The sequence below is a fragment of the Clytia hemisphaerica genome, unplaced genomic scaffold, assembly GCF_902728285.1.
Source record: "Clytia hemisphaerica strain Z4C2 unplaced genomic scaffold, Clytia hemisphaerica genome assembly, whole genome shotgun sequence".
Taxonomy (NCBI): Eukaryota; Metazoa; Cnidaria; class Hydrozoa; order Leptothecata; family Clytiidae; genus Clytia; species Clytia hemisphaerica.
In genome coordinates, this window is record NW_027103834.1 from 451215 (window position 1) to 472254 (window position 21040).

General features: G+C 35.2%; 1 protein-coding gene across 1 annotated transcript; it reads left to right on the forward strand.

Moving 5' to 3' along the window:
* The first annotated feature begins 4328 nt into the window (after positions 1-4328).
* Positions 4329-13864, forward strand: LOC136806939 (ras-related protein Rab-10-like). Its single transcript, XM_067063510.1, has 6 exons — positions 4329-4572; positions 10307-10367; positions 11308-11368; positions 12012-12089; positions 12500-12589; positions 12936-13864. The coding sequence occupies exons 1-6, from the start codon at positions 4446-4448 to the stop codon at positions 13131-13133; spliced, it is 615 nt and encodes a 204-aa protein (XP_066919611.1). The 5' UTR covers positions 4329-4445; the 3' UTR covers positions 13134-13864.
* Positions 13865-21040: the final 7176 nt, after the last annotated feature.

Consider the following 21040-nt stretch of genomic DNA (forward strand, 5'->3'; position numbering starts at 1 on the left):
ATACTAACTTATGAAAATATATACTACCTTAAGGCAATGATGTAAAAATAATACAGGGTGTCCCTAATTAAAGTATCGAGTCGAAACACAACTATGAGTAGAAAGTTTTATGTGCTCTCCCTCTTTTTTATTTGTCATTACGATTAATTTATACTTTTGAAACTTGTGAAAACAATTTTTACATTGCAAATACTAAATTCACAAATTTGCCTTAGCAAAGAATAAAACATACCCAGGATTTGCAAAATCCCAAATCAGACCAAAGAAAATGTTTTTGGGGTCGGAAATTGACTTTCCCAAACTTTGTATCAGAATGGTTATTACCAATATTATTTTACATTGTGATTGTCAATATCCCAAGTTATGATATATACAATTAACAAACTTGTGAAATTGAATTTTACAACCTATTTTTCTTAAGCTTGTGAAATTAATTTTGTCATTGTGAAAATGAAATTTACGATGACCTTGTGAAAAGAAAGTCTCAATGTGAAATAATAAAACCCAATGTTCACAATATCCCAAACTTTATTTCACAAACTATATTTTGAAAATCCGATTTTTAAGGGCCGGAAACAACGTTTCACAAACTTGTGATCTGCTAATTTTTTCCTGTGCGTTGTAACTACCTTTTGTAATAAGCCTGTGTGATGGAGAACGTTCTTATATTTTAGCGATAACACACACAAACTTTTCTACTCAATCGCATGTTCAAACTCGATACTTTAATTAGGGACACCCTGTAGATAACCAACTTGCATTGATTCTCAAAAAACATCATTGGACAGAATCGATCACGTGATGTATATTTTTACAAAATTTGGGTTAGAAAAAGTGTATTTTCCTATAGGCAGCCTCACAGAAGGAATTTTTTAATTAGATACTATTGTTCTATAAACATCCATCTGTTTATTTTGTATCATGCAACCTCCATGCACTTTTCATACGCGAGATATCGCATTTCAAATCACTTTTTCAGATAACAGCATTATGAGCGTTTATTTATCCAGATGAAGATTAAGTGGTATCAGGCCGATCCATAGTCAATTTGTCTAAAGATTGGTACCTTTATCTTTTGAAAAAAAATCCAAAATTTGCAGTAAATAACAATTCAAATTTTTCTATCAATTCAGTGGATGTCAAAAAGTGTGTCAAAATCTAGCTAAAAGTATAACACGCACTGCACACAGAGCTTTTTAATAGAGTGCTCATTTCAATAGGAAAACAATGGTTGTTCTCTTGGGAGAAGTGCCTTCTAGAAGTAGTTGGTTATCTATTATTTTTACATCGTTGCTTAAGGGAAATTATTTTGGCGGGCAGCAAAAATCCTAAAAAAAATTAATTTTGGTGGGAACTTATTTTGGCGAATGGCGAAATTTTTAAATTTTGGCGGGAACTAATTTTTGCGAATGACAGCGTAAATTTGTTTTATTTTGCCTTATTTTGAGCAACTTTGATGAATTTCAGGGTTCATTATTTTAAGCAAAACACAAGAAAAATTAATTTTGGCGGGAACTTATTTTGGCGAGTGAGCAATATATTTAATTTTGGCGCGAACTAATTTTGGCGAATTTCGTCTAAATTCGCCAAATCTGACAAAATTAGTTCCCGCCAAAATTAGGTTCCCTTAAGGTAACCTCTAAAAATAAGATAAGTATGTATTTTAAAAAGTTAGTATGTATTTTTGAAAGATTTTATTCAAAAATACATACTATCTTTTCAAAATACATATTATCTTTCAAAATATATACTATTTTTCAAATATACATTCCAACTTTCTAAAATACATACTATTTTGAAAGATAGTATCTTTGTCTGCTCAGGCGCGTCATATACCTCGTTCCTTTAACATTAATATGTGTCCTACCGTCCGCCCGTCTGATGCAACCTTTTCTTAGGATTGGCTTGTTCGATTTCTCTGATTTTTTGCACAATGATGCAAGATGGTAATGCCAAAAATGTGACGAAGCCCGATTGTCGAAAAATATTCCGGAAATATGCCGGAAAAACCTGTTTTTGGCATTTTCTCGAGATTGATTTTTTGCACAAATAAAGATGCGTATTTGCAATGTCAATTAAATAATATTCTAGTGGCTATGGTATTAGCAATGCCCAAAACATGACCGGGTCCGATTTTGAAGAAAAAATTTTTCCGCCTGAAAATGTCGGAAATATGCCGGAAATCACCGTTTTTACACACACAAAAATATTATTAAAAACAATACCCACCATCAAGCATGCTTCAATTGTCAATGAAACTGGCTTTTGAAGCCAGAACTTTATAAAAATCGCTGGAACAGCCCATTATCGCCGGGAAAACAGGTTTTCTTGAATCTCTCGAGCTGTACGGAAAACGGAGACCTGTTGTACATTTTTGGAAAGCTCTCAAAAAATTAAGATTAGAGATATATTGCAAGTATAGGTGATTTTTGTACCTAACTCGAGATATTAGCCCTTGAAAACCGTGTTTTTCAGCCAGAAACAGCTATTTTGTCCAGTTTTTGCGCTTTTTGAGGCTCAATATCTCGAGTTAGGTACTGAAATCACCTATACTTGCAATATATCTCTAATCCTAATTTTTTGAGAGCTTTCCAAAAATATACAACAGGTCTCCGTTTTCTCGAGCTAAAATTTTCATTAATTTTTAACCCTATGGTTTTTGCCTGAGACCGTCATATTTGTCCGAAAATCACACCAAAGTGTCCGAAAAAAAATTGGAAACATAGTAATTTCGATTCCCCTACCCCTTAGCTTTCCAAAAATGTATAACAAGTGCTTCTAACAAAACAGTTGAGCGGTTTTACAAAATGCCCTCTACTATACGAGACAAAATTTTTAGAATAAAAGAATAATTTTTGAAAAGACGAAAAGAGTTGTTTTGAATGGAACAAGAGAAAAGACAAACGCAACAATACTTTATATCTTTATAAAGTACAAAAATTAGATTTTTCTTTTGTTTTCGCGATTGTAAAATTTGCGAAAAACGCGAAAATTAATCCACTTGAAACAATAGATAATTGCTACTCAAAATATTATAAATCTTTGTTTGGATTTTGCCTGAAAACTAAGTCTCAAGAATTGCTAATAAACTATTTCTTGTATTTTTGTCGAATTTCGAGGACCATTTGTTCATTTTTTTTCAGTCCTATACGTTTCTTATTTTACTTATTTTTCTATTTTCATTCTATATTTATCATTAGGTAGGTCCCATATACAGTGTGCTTGTTTTTGCTAGGGTTTTCTTGATTTATTTTTACAGGGAAGATTTTGTATTTTTATTCAAAATGTCCATGTTGGAATGGAAAATCACCATTCTTATAAAAAAGCGTGTAGTAGGTAGATGTAAATGATTATAAATGGTCTTTTTTTATCTCTTCTTTTTTCCTAATTCAATGTCAATATTTTGACTTCCTATTACATTGTGTTGTGATTATCTGACTAAAGAAAAAAAATTAGTACAAATTGCCTAAAGTTTAAAAAAATAAAAATGTTGAGTAAAATTAAATAAGATCTCTAATACTATGTATAAAAGATTATTGAGCTCTCCCAGAAAATACTACAGTATACTGTATATAAAAATAAATTGCTTTAGTGGTGGATATTACTATTTGCTTACAGCTACTGTTAACTCCCTCACATTCCCTGAAAAGGTAACTAATACAAACACCGAAACACTTATATCCAATCGTCTTGTTTGTTCTCAATTTGTACATAAAACGAACTCAGGGACAAATCAAATCAAAAATTTTTGCTGATACAACATACATAAATCGCCCAGTGAAAGTATGTGAATTCATGATAGTAAAAACAACCGTAAAATCTAACAGCCAGATTTTCCATTCATCATATTAACAGATGCAGTTTGAGGTAGTTGAGTTCCTTTTAATAGCAAGTCTCTTACTCCATTGCACCCAGAACAACAAGGGAAGAAAGGTTGCATCAAGACGTACAAAATGGCACATACAAATCCCAAAGGCCAGCAAACACAGATCAAAAGAATAAACCATATGATGGTCCACAATGTTTTCTCGCAGTCACCCATGATATTTGCTTTTAAATTTACTTAGGAAAATAGTATTCTATGATTTTATGTTAAAAATTGCATTCGCTAACAACAGCAATGACAACCTTTGACTTTCCTTTCGTTTTCTTTCGTTTTCTGGACTTTGTTTTTGTTTTGGTAGCCGCCCAGAATGAGTAATTTGCAGAACGAGTATTCGAATTTTGATTGATTGATTGATTTTACGCAACTTCAATGTTTGGGTTGTGGTCAGTCTTACATGAATTTAAAAAAACTTCCCGATCAAAATAAGAGCTTACGATGATAAAACCGTGTGATCACGGTGGGCAGCTAGGACTTATACCAATTTTCATCATGCCGTATCAAAGTCTACAAAAAATTATCTAAAAAACAAAAAAGAAAACTCAATCAATCAAACTTCAAAATGGCTAAAAAAGCATACGATTACTTGTTCAAACTTCTGCTTATTGGAGATAGTGGAGTTGGAAAAACTTGTTTACTGTTCAGATTTTCAGATGATGCCTTCAATACAACATTTATTTCTACAATAGGTGAGATTATATCAAATTTCTTCTGGGGAATCCAGGGGTCTTATTGAATTAATCAAGCCAACCTTCTGTCTTTCAAATACATACATGGCCAGAAAGATTCTCCCACTCTTCTGTTGTATCTATTAAAATCTACTTGATGGCACAGGCAGTAGCTTGAGGCCACTCATAAATCCATTTTAGGGTAGAGCCATCCACAAACTCAGATTCAACTCACAAAAAAAATTGATTGGACGTTTTATTTACTAACCCTCAGTCCCTTTCCATTAATATCGCTGTGGCAATGAAACTTGATCTCATAATATTCAACCCTCCTTTATATTTAAAAAATAATGGAGCTAATTCCTAAACTTTTTCAAGAAAATAAAATTCCCAGAATCAATTATATAGTCCAGGAGGCAGTATGTATTAGGCATGCACATTGCAACATTGGTACCGTGAGATCAGGTAACTTGCATAAGGTGGAGGCTAACATGCATAGCCCTCAAATGAATGACCTGGCTGGTCATTAAAATACAAATTTAAATCAAAACAAAAATGGTAGAGTAGAGCAAGCGGCACAAGTATTTCAACCGGTATTCCCACGAAGCCATATTTTGGTTTGTATAGAAATTTCGCCTGTCAAATCTAAACAACAAAATGGTCAAACTCACTAAAGCAAAACATTGCGGCAACGGCATTTCCCTGGATAAAAATTCTGGTCACGTGACCATCCGTGATTTTAGACCAATGAAAACGCTTCATTTCCCTGGATTAAAGTTGTGTCTACACTAACACGCGGGAAATGGCTAGTAAAAGAGAGAAAAAACCGGGGGTCAAATTAAATTTTTCTTCCTTCTTGCGGCAAACATTAAAGACTTTAAGAGGCCATTTATTTAAGAAAGGGGTGTTATATCATGAATGAATTATGTAAGTAAGTGATATTTTAAGTAACAAGCTTATTAACAATTTTATTTTGAAGTTTGTTTTTAAAAACAGAACCCCCGTGCTATAAGATGATCTCATCTTATTAACTTATGGACCCAATTGGAAGTCTTTGTAATACAGATCATTTGGCAGTGTAGTTGCAGCCTATACAAGAATTGGAATCTAAAGTCTGAAGTCGTGTCTCCTTGTCAGTGACCCCGCAGAGAAGTTTTTAGTTGGCAGACACTGACTTTAGGTTGGTTTGGAAATCGTTTTATTTTGAAATGTAATCTTCACTTTAGATGAATACTTTTATTTATTTGGATTCATGAAAGGTTCAAGGTTTGTTTACTTTTTATTTCAAATTATTTATTTGATTTATTGAGCTGCAATAGCTGAAACGAAGATTTTTGATAGTTATCATCGTGGGCTTGGCTGCCATTTTGAATTTCGATTTTTTTCTCTCCTGTACTCGGCAATTTAGAGGTTGTTCGTAATACGCGATTTGGCTTACGCATAACACTTGTGACGCGTGTTCCATAAGGCAAAACAATGGAAATGCGTCAATCCGTTCAGCTGACCAAAATGACACAAAAATGACAAAATGGCCTGTCAAGACATTTTAATATCTTTTTGTTTGGTAAAGCAATCAATCTCAAATAAAAAAAGTCTTGACAAGGAATCACGTGCGTTTGGTTTGGGAACGCGAAACACGAACGCAAACTACCCATGCCTAAACTTTTCAATATATCTCCAGAACTAACAGATTTTTTGAAATTCTGTAAAAAGGTCTAAGTTCCTGAATAGTTTTACTATGTTCTGTGAAAAAATCATAACCATCAGTCAAATACTCGTTCGTCTACTTAAGATAAAAGACAAAAATTTGCGAAGAAAAATAAACCTTGAGCACAAAAGATGCTTTTTTAAACACTTTTTTCCACCGAAAAACAAATAACTTTTACAGACTTACCATCCCCAAACATTGAAGAAGCCTCTACTAATTAAAGTAAATGAGATGAGATAAGATAAAACCTTAAAATCAACCATAATTTACAACCTTTCGTCTAAAGCAAAAGACGTGCTTTTCTCGCCGCCATCTTGTTTTTCGAATGAGAATTCTAGAGAATTCCATTCATTTCCAGCTCCCGCGGTCTTTTTTCATCCAATCAGATCGCGTGATTTCACTTTCGCTTTCTCTAGTCCAATAAGACTGCAGGATTTGAGTCATGTGACATCTCTATTAAAAACCCGCGCGAAATACAGGGGGTCACAAAATAGAAATACAGGGGGTCACACTACTGGCTACAGGAACTGAAAGCAATCAATTAAGGCCAATATTTTTGGTTTTTCTGAAGGACAAAAGGTATAGGAAGCTTTACTGAAAGAGGGATAAGGCTGGGACAATCTATTTAAAAGATATGGACAAAAAAAGGCACTTTTTTGGGTGATAATTAAGATTTTACTTAAAAACTTTAATTCTCTTACCCCCGTCTCGGGCCCCCCTGGTATGAGCAAGGGAACCATGTTGGCCAACCCTACTGAAAATTTCAGATCAAAACAAACAAGGAATTAATTCCTGTATCTCGAAGAAAATTGGAAAAAGCTGGTTTTTGACTGTTTCTGATCCTAAAGTGCTATTTTTTATTAAAAGCTATGCAATTTATGTTTGGATTTCTAGAAAGCTTACCCATTCATTGCTAGTACATTTTTTATTTGAAAGTAATCTCTTCATGGAATAAAAAGATATAGTCAAATCTTGTAGGGTCATTTTTCAAAAATATTTTGCCAAATTAAATTCGATTTTCGCATTTCTCCATTTTACCCTACGCAAACGCACGTGGAATAAATGAGCTTTTCATATAGCCAGCAGAATTACCATAGCAATTAGGGGTCTTCGACAAAAAACTTTCAAATAAGCTTCAGACCCCCTCCCCCCCTTGCTCTTATCTGCCAAAATTTTTCAAATCCAACTTTTATATCTTCGAAGACACAATTTCCTCAAATCTTGTCGGCCATCCCCTTCCCACCCGTCATCGTTGAATTTTTGTCTATTTGTGCACCAACATTGAGTTTGTTCATACCCGCATTGATATTGTTAATCAAAACAAAAGTTAAAATGACGGGATGAAGTTCCAACATTTCGAAGGAAAAGGCAGCGTGCTGGCCAATAAAAAAGAGCTTTTTATCAAAGCTAGTTCAAAACTGTACTTTTAAAGCTGCGAATTTGCGCGCAAAGGTGAAAGCAAGTGAATTCATATGCTTTCAGTGGAGTTTGTGGACAAAATCAGAAAGAAATTGGCTGAAAGGATTTTCATCTCAATACTTGATTTTTTATCGGCATGTAGTTGGACCCCCCCCCCACCCGGAACGGCCATTCTTGCCATCAATGCGCAAATTTGTGCCAAAAACTGCCTAAAAATAGGGTTTTTTGGACTGCAATATTGCTTCATTAGTTTTCTCTGATTTTTGGCAGAAATATAGAGGGCAAGGTGCTATAAAAGATGGCTAAAGTGATTTTTCCTGGAAAATGTTTGTTTGCCATAAAATATGGATTTTCGTATTTGGGGAAATTCCCTTTTACCATTTGCAAGGAAATTAAGCTTTCTCGGGATCAGCTGATTGGTTTTTTCTGATTTTTGGCACAATGATGCAAAATGGCAATGCCCAAAATGTGACGGAGCCCAATTTTAGAGAAAAAAAATGTTCCGGATGAAAATGCCGGAAATTGCAGTTTTTCTGGGTTTTCATTAGACTTTTTCCTTACAATTGGTTGTTTTTTCATTCAAAAACATTATTATATTAATAGCAATGCCCACCATCAAGCATGTTTCGATTTTCAATAAAATTGATTTTTGAAGCCAGAACTACTTAAAAATCGCCGGAACAAGCTATCTTCGCCGAAAAGACAGTATTTCTTGAATTTCTCGAGCTTTACTTTATATTTTTTATGAAATTTTGCACACTAATGCAAAATGACAATACCCGAAATGTGACAGAGCCCGATTAAAAAAAAAAAAAAAATTTGCCGGAAAAACTGTTTTTTTGACATTTTCTCGAATTTTCATCATTAGTTTTTTCTGATTTTTTGCAGAAAGATGCGTATTCGCAATGCTCAAAACATGTTCGATTTTTGAGGAAAAATTTTATCCGGTTGAAAATATGTTTTTCACACAAAAACATTATTGATAACAATGCTCATCATCAAGCATGATTCAATTGTCAATAAAACTTATTTTTGCGACCAGAACTTTCTATTTATTTTTCCCCTACAACCCTTCCCTCTCCCCTCATCAACAATCAATGATGAATTTATTGCATTTTGCATTTTTGCTAAACGCTATATTTTCTGACAGATTTTTTTCATTTTTCTCCTCGCATTGCTATCTAATTTTCATCATCAGCTAGTGTTTGTTTTCATTCAAAATTACCAGACGCCGATTGGAGAATTAGTGACTAACCGCCTATCGCCCGATGGGATTAACAAAAATAAAGGGTGTAACTTGCTGCACGGGTGACATCAAACGTTCCATCGGGTTCCACTACAGATTTTTTCATATTTCAATTTAAAAGCCTACTTGGTGCGAAAGAGAAATTGTGTATTTTGTAATACGCCGTTCATTAACTCAAATCAAATGACTTTGGAGGTTCAGTGAAATGGTGGCCAAATTGCTGTCCCATGTTTGGTTAGATAGTCCCAAGTTAGAACAGTTGACGGTACTTTGCCATGTTTGTTTTCAATTGCTTCGACTGTTTTAAAAACTATAACAAATGACCCAATGTTTATGCCTCGGGTTGTATTTGTTTGACGGCCCGTGTGGCCCACAAATTTTGCAGATGGCTGGTTTTTTCTGTCGCTTTATATTATGGAGATAAAAAATTTCGGGATTATTGGTGAAAAAGTTTAGAAATTATCTCCGTTATTTTTTAAATGTAAACTTGCAAGCCATAGCAAAAATAAAGATGGCTGACAAAACAGCGATGGGAGAAGGGTTGAATATTCCACGGTGTTTGGAAGGCTCCCCTTATAGCTCAGCAAAAAGCCAAGTATATAACCTTCATCAAAATTTAATAATAATCTCTCTGATTCTTCATTAAAAATTTCGATTATCTGTTTTTATTGAATTTTGTTATTTTGGATAGGTAAAATTTCAGCTTTTTAAACATAACTTTTGATTAAATGAACCAATTTTAAATTTTTTTTCCTACAAAATTTGAGTTGATCTTTCCTCTATAGAATAAAAAAGAATCAACAAAAGTTCTTTAACTGTAAGCTCACAATATCTTGACAAATATGTTTACTTTTTCTTGCCGCACCCAGTATTGAAACAGGGGGCCTGAAAAAAAGAAAACTTTATAACTTGTGTTTTTTTAATAATTTAATGATTTCTCTCGTGGAGATAGTTAGGAAATAATTAAAGAACTAGAACAAAAGTTGTTTTGATTCATTTTGAAGTGTTGCCCCTTCTGCATTGACATTTTAAAACGTTTTCTGGGGGTCTTTTTCTGGAAAACGCTGAGCGCACATATTTTCTGATGATTAAATGCCAGCCATTTAACGATGGCTGCCCAATGTTTTCAATCAAGGTGTCAATCAACAATATTATGCCATGAATATCAAGAAAACCATGATTGCCAAAAAATGTGTTACACTTTCTTATTTTGACACATGGAGGTATGATTTACATGAAAGCTGCCCAAAGAAATCAAGGCTTAATTTGCTTACCACCTCATAAAAAAGTCAGTAAGTACAGCATCTTTCAAAAATCACTCAAAATTTTACTAATAACTTTTTAATAACTCTCTGACTAAATGAATAATTTTCTCATTTTAGGAATTGACTTTAAAATCAAAACTATTGAAATTGATGGGAAAAAGATAAAGTTACAAATATGGTAGGTATTTAATTTAGAAAAATTTATGATATATTTGTTATCTCAAAGTAGAAACTGAACAAACCTACTTCATTTTTCTTGCTAAACCTTTCAAACCTGATACTTATTTCTGATGATTATACAATTCAGTCCTTGTTGAATAGACAATTGGCTACCCTTCTTTTTAGGACCAACCCTGATTAATTACTTTAATGGGATAAATTTTCGCGGGGATTAATTTTCGCGGATTTCGCGGATTTGGGTGTCATCCGCGAAAATAAGTCCCATTGGAAATTTGAAAAAGGCCCATCCGCGAAATATTTCTAAACAAAACTCAAAATATGTCAAATAAATACTATTTGAGTGGTTATTTGCATCAAAGGAGCGCAAATAATGTGTATTTCAACAACCAATATGCATGATTTGACAGTAAAAGTCATAAAATCGAGAAAATAATGCCCCCCAATAGTGCCATCCGCGAAAATTAATCCCCGCGAAATCTTAAAATTTCGCGGATGAGCTCAACCGCGAAATTTAATCCCCGCGAAAATTTATCCCATTAAAGTACTTGATTTATTTATTTTAACGAGAAATTATTTGGTATTTCACTAATTGCTCAGCACCTCACTAGTAAACATAGATTGACCCCCCAGTCTTATGGTCTAAGATCATTTCAAAAGATTGTCCTAATGGGAGTGTTTTTGTTTTATATTTCTTATAATGTGGTTGTCATTTAAAGAGGTATTGTACAAAAAGCACATCTAGGCTAAAATGGAAATGTCTTTGATAAAGAAACATTCTACCTGACTTTCTTTTCATAGGTTTTTAATTCTTTTAACATAAGCAGAAGAAACAGATAAATAAAGTGTTGGATATATTGCAATGATCTTCTATCTTCTTCAATAATTCTCCAAGAAAACCTTTGCTAGGGTTTAACTAAAAGTTGCTGATTTCTTGACAGGGATACAGCAGGACAAGAAAGATTTCACACAATCACTACGTCTTATTACAGAGGTGCCATGGTATGTATTTACTTGAACCTTGTCTCATTGGTAATTTGTTAGCAAGTAAAGATAAACCTAAGGAGCTAAATCCCAAAAACAATCACATTCTGGGTTTTCTCACCAGAGATGAAGTTTGCCAATTGATCTAACCTCAAAATACCCCAAAAGAACCATATTTTTAAATTATATTATTTTTTATAATATGCTAAAATTTTAATAATACCTAAAATTACTGATTTTCGTCAATTTGTAATCTTTTTTAATGAATTTTTCGTGATTTCTCAAAATTTGTCATAAGTTTTCAACAAAAAAATTTTAAACTTTCTCATTTAAAAAAAATTTCTTAAGTCTAATTTAATTATTTTGGCATTCAGGCAATTCAAAAAGTTTAAAAGTATAAATTTTTGCAAGAAATGGATATTATGTTTAAAAAATTAGCACTATTGAGAAAAATGGTCCCGAGAAGACAAAATTTGTCCTGAGAAGACCAAAATTCTGTGGTCTCTGTCAAAATGTCCATACACATGTACTAAAATACCACTTCTCAAAAATGGGGTGGTGGTATGAAAAAAGTAGTACTCGTATATGTCTGAAATTTAATATAGACCCCCCTCCCCTGTTTGAACTGATACTCTGACATTTTACTTTTTACCATCATCAGGGCATCATGTTGGTTTATGACATAACACAAGAAAAGACATTTGATAATATTGCTAAATGGCTACGAAACATCGACGAGGTAATGCCTGCATGCAAAGATTTAACTGGGATTTTCAAAGTTCCCAATAAAAGTAAAATTCCAAATTATCTGGTCAAAAACCTTTTTTCAGGTGGGGTTGAGAAACTTTTCAGAATTTAGGTGAGGGTGGGGATGTCCCAAGAAGGTGGGCGGTGGGTTGGGATAAATTTCAGGTTGTGGTTACCCTATGCAGGAGGTTGACTTTATTCAGGTGCGAAATTATAACTAAAAAGGCTTTTCTTTTGCTTCCTCATATAGTGTGACCGCTCTAAAATGATTATTTATTTGGTCGTATTGAATTACGGTTACGGTACACATTTTAATCTCTGTGATTTTCTTGTAGAAAATGCAATAAAGTTCTGCTTGGCCTTTTCGTTGACTAAAGACTAAAAACATTCGCTCTTTATTAGCACGCAAGTGAAGGTGTTGAAAGAATGATTCTCGGCAACAAATGTGATATGGAAGATAAACGAATGGTCAACAAAGAGAGGGGAGAAGGAGTAAGAATATTCTGTTCGTTGGGAAAAAGTCTACAGTAAAATCAGAGATTATCCAGTGCCCCTTGAATCCTAAACATTTAATTAATGATCAAAATGTCAAATGCCTGAAACCTTACTATTGTCCGGAAATTTTTTAGCGATGAAAATCGGTTCTTTAGCGGAAAAGATTTAAGGAAACGTAATACCTCGTTGAGAAGATAATTTTGAGCGGCTTAATATGAGACTTTCAATAACTTTGAACCCCACTGATTTTAAATATGTATTAAGATTTTCTCTTTTAGCTCAAAAGCGTCTCGCAAAAGGTCTCGAGCATTTTTCGGTCAACTTTCATTTGATATAATTTCAGATTGCCCGCGAACACGGAATCAAATTTTTCGAAACCAGTGCAAAAGAAAATATAAACGTTGAAGAAGCTTTCATGACTTTGACACAAGATATTTTACGAAAACATTTGGCTGGAGCCTCTACGGACGATACAACCAAAGGTGTTATTGTTGGTGATAAAAATAGTAGTCAGTCAAAAATGGGCGGTGGTTGTTGTTAATAATACGTTATTATTATCACGATTTGTGTGATTTCGATTTGGATTCGCTTTCAAAATCGATTGATCGTTAATGAAGCAGTCGGAGAAAGTTTTTGTTGAAATCCCAAAAAATGTCGATGAAAATGCTGGATACCGGATCGGAGGAAATAATAGACAAAATGGTCACAAAATGCACTTTACAGATGGAATCGGCTTATTAGAAAGCATCATTCATGTCAGAAAATCTAGTGATGATTTTATCTAAATTTTTAGAATAAGTATTTGTTTTGTTTTGAGTCACAATCAAGTTCAATATACACTTTATGCTCATAAGTTAATTCCCTTTTTATAGAATCTTTCAGAATCTAGCCAATCCAAGATCACCCAATATTTTGTATGGTTTCTCTTGTTTTCCTTTGCATTTTATTTTATTTCGAGATAAAGCGCGGAAGAAGAAGTTTTTGGTCCCATGGTCTATTTATTAGTTTAGTATTTAGTATAATTATTTTTTCAAAGAAATAGATTTCCTTTTTTTTCTTATAATTTTTCTTTGTTGCAATATATATTTTGTACGTTAATTATGGTTGACTAGTTAGATTGTAATCTTCAATTTATCAATTAGTCATTAAATTTTGCTTTCTACGTCTTTTTTAACGGACTTAAAATATGCAAAAATTTCAGAATAATAAACCACGCACACTCTAATCTTGAATAGTTAACGGTTTTCAATTTCAATACAACAGGACACTATACTTCTCGACTAGTCTGATTCCTTTGTGTCAATTGAGACTACTCTGCCGAACATATTGGATGATCCACCATCAATTTGAACTTTTCAAAAATAGATTTCTTAATTTAAGATTGAGGCATTATGGATTTGGCCCACCAGTTCCTTTTTTATGAGCTTTTCAAGTCAAATATTCACATTGGGGATGTACCATGCAATATAAGGTCTACCTTAATGTAACTTATTTTGGCGGGGACTAATTTTGACGAACGGCAAAAATCCTGAAAATTTATAATTTTGGCGATAAGTTTTTTTGGCGATTGATGCATTATATTTTTTAATTTTGGCGAATGACAGTGTAAACCTGTTCTATTTTGCCTTATCTGTCGATGGTCTGCCTGACGGTAGCCTGACCTTAGCCCTATCCTCGGAGAACAAGGGTTCACATTGTAAGAAGTGGTGTTTGTGCATGTAGGTACTATATAAGCTAGCCACTAGGTAGGCGTATGGAGTTCCGAAGGAACGCACACACCCTGCAATATAAGATCTAACTAAAGTGCTTAAGACCATGAGGATGACCGCCTGTTGAAGGACTGTGATGACAGCCTCTACTCCTAACCTTATACCGCCCGGGGGACGGTAGCCTGACCTTAGCCCTATCCTCGGAGAACAAGGGTTCACATTGTAAGAAGTGGTGTTTGTGCATGTAGGTACTATATAAGCTAGCCACTAGGTAGGCGTATGGAGTTCCGAAGGAACGCACACACCCTGCAATATAAGATCTAACTAAAGTGCTTAAGACCATAGGAGACCGCCTGTTGAGGACTGTGATGACAGCCTCTACTCCTAACCTTATACCGCCCGGGGGACGGTAGCCTGACCTTAGCCCTATCCTCTGATTGTAAGAAGTGGTGTTGGTGTATGTAGATACTACATATAAGCTATTAGCCACTGAACTAAAAACACCTTTTTGGGAAAAAAAACTGTGCTGCGGCTGCTTGTGTGTGTCGGTACCCCGGTCAATTTTTCATAAAGAATAATTATTCGAGCTGTGATTCTCACGGTACGTCATCGGACGTGAACGTGGTCGGCGCTAATCATCCTGAAATGAGTGAGTGAGAGAGAAAAAGGGTAAGCAGAAACTACTGGCGCATACCAAGTAACATGTCCCTCCTCACTAACTCGATGCGTGGAAGGGAAAGGAGGGTGGGAAATTGAGAAGCATAATAACATAACTGAAAAAGTCTGAACGTGGTGTTTCAGTTCCGATCTCTGTCAAATATATTTAAAGCTCCGGCAAGAAAGTTGCTTTTGTGGGCTATAATTGATCAATTTATTCGAATATTTCAATTCGGGAGGGGTTTATAGACATGGCACGATTAATCAGTACTACACTGGACTCAGCTCCATCAAAATCATTAGAAAGCAAAGTTCAGCCAGAAAAACTCTAGTCTACTCATGATTACCAGTTATTATAATATAAGGAGCATGTAAGGAGCATTAGCAGTTTAGCGTGGTGGGCGGGCGCGCCGCTTATCTGGCACCCGATGTAGAAATTTTCTTCCGACACGCTAAAGTATGGCGCGCCGAATTACTTTTTATTACCAACTTTTTTTTCGACACCAACTTTTTTTTTTCGACACCAACTTTCTTTTTTCGACACCAACTTTTGTTTTTTGACATCAATTTTTTTTTCTGATACCAACTTTTCGTTTTTTGCGACCAACTTCATGTTTTTTCATACCATCTTTTCTCTCCGACACCAACTTTTTTTTTTCTAACACCAACTTTTTTTCCGACACCAACTTTTTTTCCGATACCAACTTTTTTTCGAGACCCGGATACGAAACTTCTTTTTTACGAAGTCAACCTTTTTGGTTATTGTCTCGCCCACCCAACCTGATTAGTATAATTTGTAATAATAATAAATATTCTTGCCTGAGAAGGGTTAAAGATTCGCCTCTAGCCCTTTGGGCTTGAAACGTAATGGTCATCACACGCCCAATCACGCCTTTAGAGCAGAATGGATGATCGGCAATGATGTAGTAATGCCCGAAGGGCTAGATGGCGTGCTTTTGCTGAAAAGTGTGTCGAAGTTAGATAGAAAATCCTAAGTCACGTGACATTATAATAGAATTTCAGCTCTTGACCAATCAGAAGCTTTGCGGATTTTCGGAAACAATAGCAGAAATATTTTTTCCGATGTTCACTTTTTTTTTGCTTTTTTGCCACAAAATGATATTACTATTGGATACTTACAACAACAATCTTTCCCTATCATAAGCTTCTAAAATAGCCACAAACCTGTCAAGACCTGTTACTGTATCTTTTCTACATTCGTTCAAAACGAACAAAATGTCCACCAAAACAAATCAAAATTCCACATTATAAGCTTGATAACAAATGTTCTAGACGGTAATTTTTTTCTTGGTACACATATTATATACTCTAAAACTTGTAATTGTATTAACAAAACTTCTTTCGCCTTAAACAAACTACCCCAAATCAAAAACAAGTACTCGAGCTTGACGAAAACCACTTCCCGCTTCGACGGCCATCATGAATTTGAACAGCGAAAGCTATGCTAGTTCGTAACAGGTAGAGTACCTTTGCAAATTAATCATCATAAGCACTCGCCAGCAAAAATAGCCCTCTCGCCGAATTTCGGCGAGAAGCGGCATTTTGTTGGAAAGAAGATTTACCGAGTATTAAGCAGCCTCTATAAGAAACTTTTTTCGCTAGAGGATGAGCAGAAGCCTAGTATTTACCGCGTGTTATATAAACGTAAAGGCTTTTTTACACTTTGAGTAATCAACGTTAGCAGGTAATCGAGACAAGAGTTAGTATCGGAAAATAAAAGTTGGTAGGAAGAAAAAAAATGGTATCGAAAAAAAAAGTTGGTGTCGAAAAAAAAAAGTTGGTGTCGAAAAAAAAGTTGGTGTCGAAAAAAAAAAGTTGGTGTCGAAAAAAAAGTTGGTGTCGAAAAAAAAGTTGGTAATAAAAAGTAATTCGGCGCGCCATACTAAAGCTCTGAAGGTCGGGAAAATTTTCAACATCTGGAAGAAATACATTACGGAATTTCGCCTGACCGCGTAATTTTTTAGAAAAATGGGCCCGAGTGCAATTTGGACAGGGAAGGTGTCATGGCCGACAAATTTGGTTCAGAAAAAACTTCAAAAGGTTTCACGAATAATTCAAATACAAACTGTTGGAGAAGGAATCATGCAAAATTTCATTCTTTTCACAAGGAGGGCATGTAGAAATACTAAATAAGTATTTTTCCTTCTTTAAACTGATCACAGAAGCAAAAACAAAATAGAAATAACATTGTAACACAAAAAGCCTGAAAGAAGAGGAAGTCATAACATCATCTATATAAACTAAAGAAAAACTAAAGCTATAGAGAAAATGAATACTAACCCCTCAATGAACTTTTGTGAAGTGATAAGATTTATCCAAAAAATTCAGTTCGGAACACGGAGTCGGTTGTCGGGCGGCCGGTGGACAACAGTTATATTTGGAGGACGGTCTAGGATAGATAACAACATGAAAGCCCAGAGGAACATACCTGCTTTAGTTTCTTTGGTCTTTGAATGGTATAAAATTTTAGAAAGTGCAGAAAAATTCGGCCATCAAAACAAACAAAAACAAAAGTTATGATTATCAACTTTTCTGTGGTAGAAACACATTTTTTGGGTTGGTGCACATACAGAAATTACACTGGATACTAAAACTAATATTCAGGGAGTGATAAGTACAGTTAAACTACAAAAAATCCATAGAAAGAAACCAAAAACAACCATACAGCACACATTTTTGAAAATGATTTCTGATCAGAGATTCTTTCATTTGGTGGGTTCGAATCCCGGTCGGGTCGATATTTGGAGAAATTCATAGAAAAGTTAGTAGAAGTCAGAAAACAAGTCTCAGAAGGTCAGAAAATAGAAAAGGAGACAGAGAGATAAGGCCGGTGTCCACTTTCGTGCGAAGCGCGCGAAAGATTTTTTCTTAAACGTTTTTGCCTGAAAAAAAGATTACGTCATAAAAAAGTTTCGCGCGACAAAAAAATAGGAATTAACTTTTTTTCAACCGTTACGTCAATTTTGACCAATGGAATTGCTTCTTTTTTTAATCAACCAATGACGTTACAAATAACGTGAAAAGTTTCACGCGCTTCGCGCGTAAGTGGACACCGGCCTATAGGAATTGGAAAGACAGAAGGGGGTATGAGGAGTCTGCCGGAGTAAGATCTTGATTACATCAGCCATGTGTTTGTAATTTTTGCCGACTACTCATGAGTGGAACACGACATGATTGACGGTCTTTGAGGCGCCAGATCTCAAAAACAATTTGAGCGTTCGGCAGGCCCCGAAAATGAAGGCTAAACTATGTCGGCACATCAATGGACGACTACTATTTCTCTTCGATGGTATATTAGCCCGGGGTCCACTTAAAGCTTTTTTTATAGACTGGATGGCGCGATTAAGTGGCCCGGTAGTATATGGTAATATGCTTTTGCTTAGGCGGATGTAAAACAGTCCGCCATTCAAGTTGTTTTTGAAGGTAAAAACAGTATGAAGCAGTTTTATTTTGAATAAGGGATTACAATCTGTTATCGTGTTTGTTTCTCTTTTATTATATCTTAATTCCAAGTAGTTTATGTTATTGGATTTTTTAACCTTTTTTAAATGGCGACCTTGCAAATGCTCCTAGTCTACTTCACTGGACTGAGCGTCATAAAAAATTATCAAAAAGCAAAGTTCAGCCAAAAGTAGACTCTAGTCTAATGGTATATTGGCCCGCTCCTTTAGAGCTTTAGCGTGGGCGGCCGCCAATACGCCATCGGAATATCAGATAAGCGCGCCGCCGGCGCATACGACAGGCGCGGGCGTTGTTTAGCACGGGCCCCGCTTACAGAAAACCGCCCGTCTGATGGTTCGTTTTTGGCGGTCTGCAATGTTTTTCATTGGCTAGTCTTACTAAAACAAAACTTTCTTCATCTCAAGATAGTTAATTTGTAAAGAGTTAGGCCACATTTGAAAACATGAATGATCAAGATGGATTCCGATGGATTCTGGATTGTTTCTTGTCAAACTTTGTTTTTTCTGTTTCTTGGTAGGTTTTACTGCAAAATAATGCTGAGAGTTATTTTAAAAAATACCTATGTATGGATAATAGGTTTTAGGACGTCTTAATACTTAAAATATAGATGGATAGAATATAATTGCATCACAACAATAATATATTGCAGTAATTGACTTTACCAGACCCGATCAATAGACCTTTTTTCAAAGAGAACGTCCTGTTGAATAATTATGTAGTCCAGCCATAAAAAAAATGACAGAGCCATGCATAATTACTGTATCATGCATATTGTAATAATTATGCATGTTGTTATCATTGTTTTTCTGCTGGACTACATAATTATTCAACAGGGTGGCCTCTTTTTGAAAAAAGGTCTATCAAACTTGTCGAACCAATCGAACAATCGAACTAATCGAACTCCATCGAACGATTAAAGTTCGATTAAATACATTAATCGAACTCTAAGATTTTTTAAATGATTGTGAGTGTTCGATTAAATTCGATCAATGGGTTTTGGTTCGATCAGTACGATACCACTATTTTGTTCGACAAGTTTGTGCTGCTCCGCCACCGTATATTAGCTTACTTTCAAAGCCAAATCGGAATGTAAATCGGGAAATTTATTCCGTACGGATGACAGACTTTTCCTCATCCTTTCCTGTAGGCCAAGAAGCGGTTTGTGGGCGGCGTAGTATGGGGGTACGTAGAGTAGAGGGGGCTACGGATTTTTTTCCAGATAGACAAATATCCGGGTACAATAACATCAAGCTGTTAAGTCCTAGAACTGTCGAATTGGCAATCGGTTGCCAGCAGACAAAGTTTTGCAAGCGAGGAAGATATGAGGATTTTAAATCATCGAACTAATCAAACTTTTACTGACTGAACTAATACTGCTATTGTCAAAATTGTGAGTGTTCGATTAGGTTCGATAGTTTTTTTTAATCGAACTTTATCGTCGATGGAGTTCGATTAGTTCGATTGTTCGATTGGTTCAACAATTCGATGATCGGGTCTGGACTTATAAAAAATGCCGTAACAGGCCCTGCCGACGCACGGACTGTCGGTGTATTTGTCCGTGGAAAATCCTTTCGCACCGGACGCATAAGGCTGGTGTCAGTCGGTGTTGCATTACAGGGAATTTTAAACCGGACATTATGAACAAAAAAAAAGAAACACCGGACGCACCGGACTAGTCATGTCCAGTGTTTTGATTGTCCGGTGGAAAAAATATCCTTCACCAACACCGGACATACGACTTTCTCAAGTCCGGTGTAGAGATTGTCCGGTGGTAAAAAAATTTCTCAATTTACACCGGACTTTCGTGTGTCCGGTGTTCGTTAAGTCCGGTGCGTCTGCAGTGTTATGTCTATTTGTTATGTACGCGAACGGTATTATATTTAGTAGCGTACGCGTATAGGATTGTATATAGTATATCGAAGGAGCTAGAATATTCCAAGATGGCGTCATGAAAGCACATGCTTTTACTCTTATTTTAGAACATAACAGGCAGGGTCCTCCGTCAACACATGCAGTCAGGCACATCATCCTGGCACGCAGGGCTGCATGCTTGGTTTATATATATTTATATTAATGTTTATATTAATATTTTATTCTATTTCATTTTTTATTTTTCATTTTTTTTTTTTTTTAAACAAACAAATGTACTGATAATGGGTCCTAGGACCTCTTAGTACGAAATATATAGATAGATAGATAGAATGAATGGGGTATTTTTCACTTGCGACCATTGGCAAATGAACGGGGTCGAAAACGAAAGTGACGTAATATGGCCGAATACCCAGTTTAATTGAACCGGGTTGGAAATATTTTGCTTCATTTCAAAGAACTCATAGATGAAATTTTTTCCATGGGCAATACGACCCTACATGCCGAGAATTCTCGGCCAAAACTTTTATTGGAATTCGCGTAAAGCCCAGTAGGCCCAGCTGGCCCAAGAATTCGGGCCGTGTTCGGGCCACCTCGGGCCAATTTTTAAAAACATGATTTCAGGCAGTGTAATTCAGACTGAATTTTTTTAACATTTTCTTTGAGAAAACTTGGTTTAACATAAAAGGACATTTAATATTGTGATTTCTTTAGTTTGTAAAAATATTCT

Bases quoted from the DNA above. Each gene is read 5' to 3' on its own strand.
- LOC136806939 (XM_067063510.1), top strand. From the start codon at position 4,446: ATGGCTAAAAAAGCATACGATTACTTGTTCAAACTTCTGCTTATTGGA. The intron at 10,368-11,307 runs GTAGGTATTTAA...ATTTCTTGACAG, and splicing joins AAGATAAAGTTACAAATATG to GGATACAGCAGGACAAGAAA. The intron at 11,369-12,011 runs GTATGTATTTAC...TACCATCATCAG, and splicing joins CTTATTACAGAGGTGCCATG to GGCATCATGTTGGTTTATGA.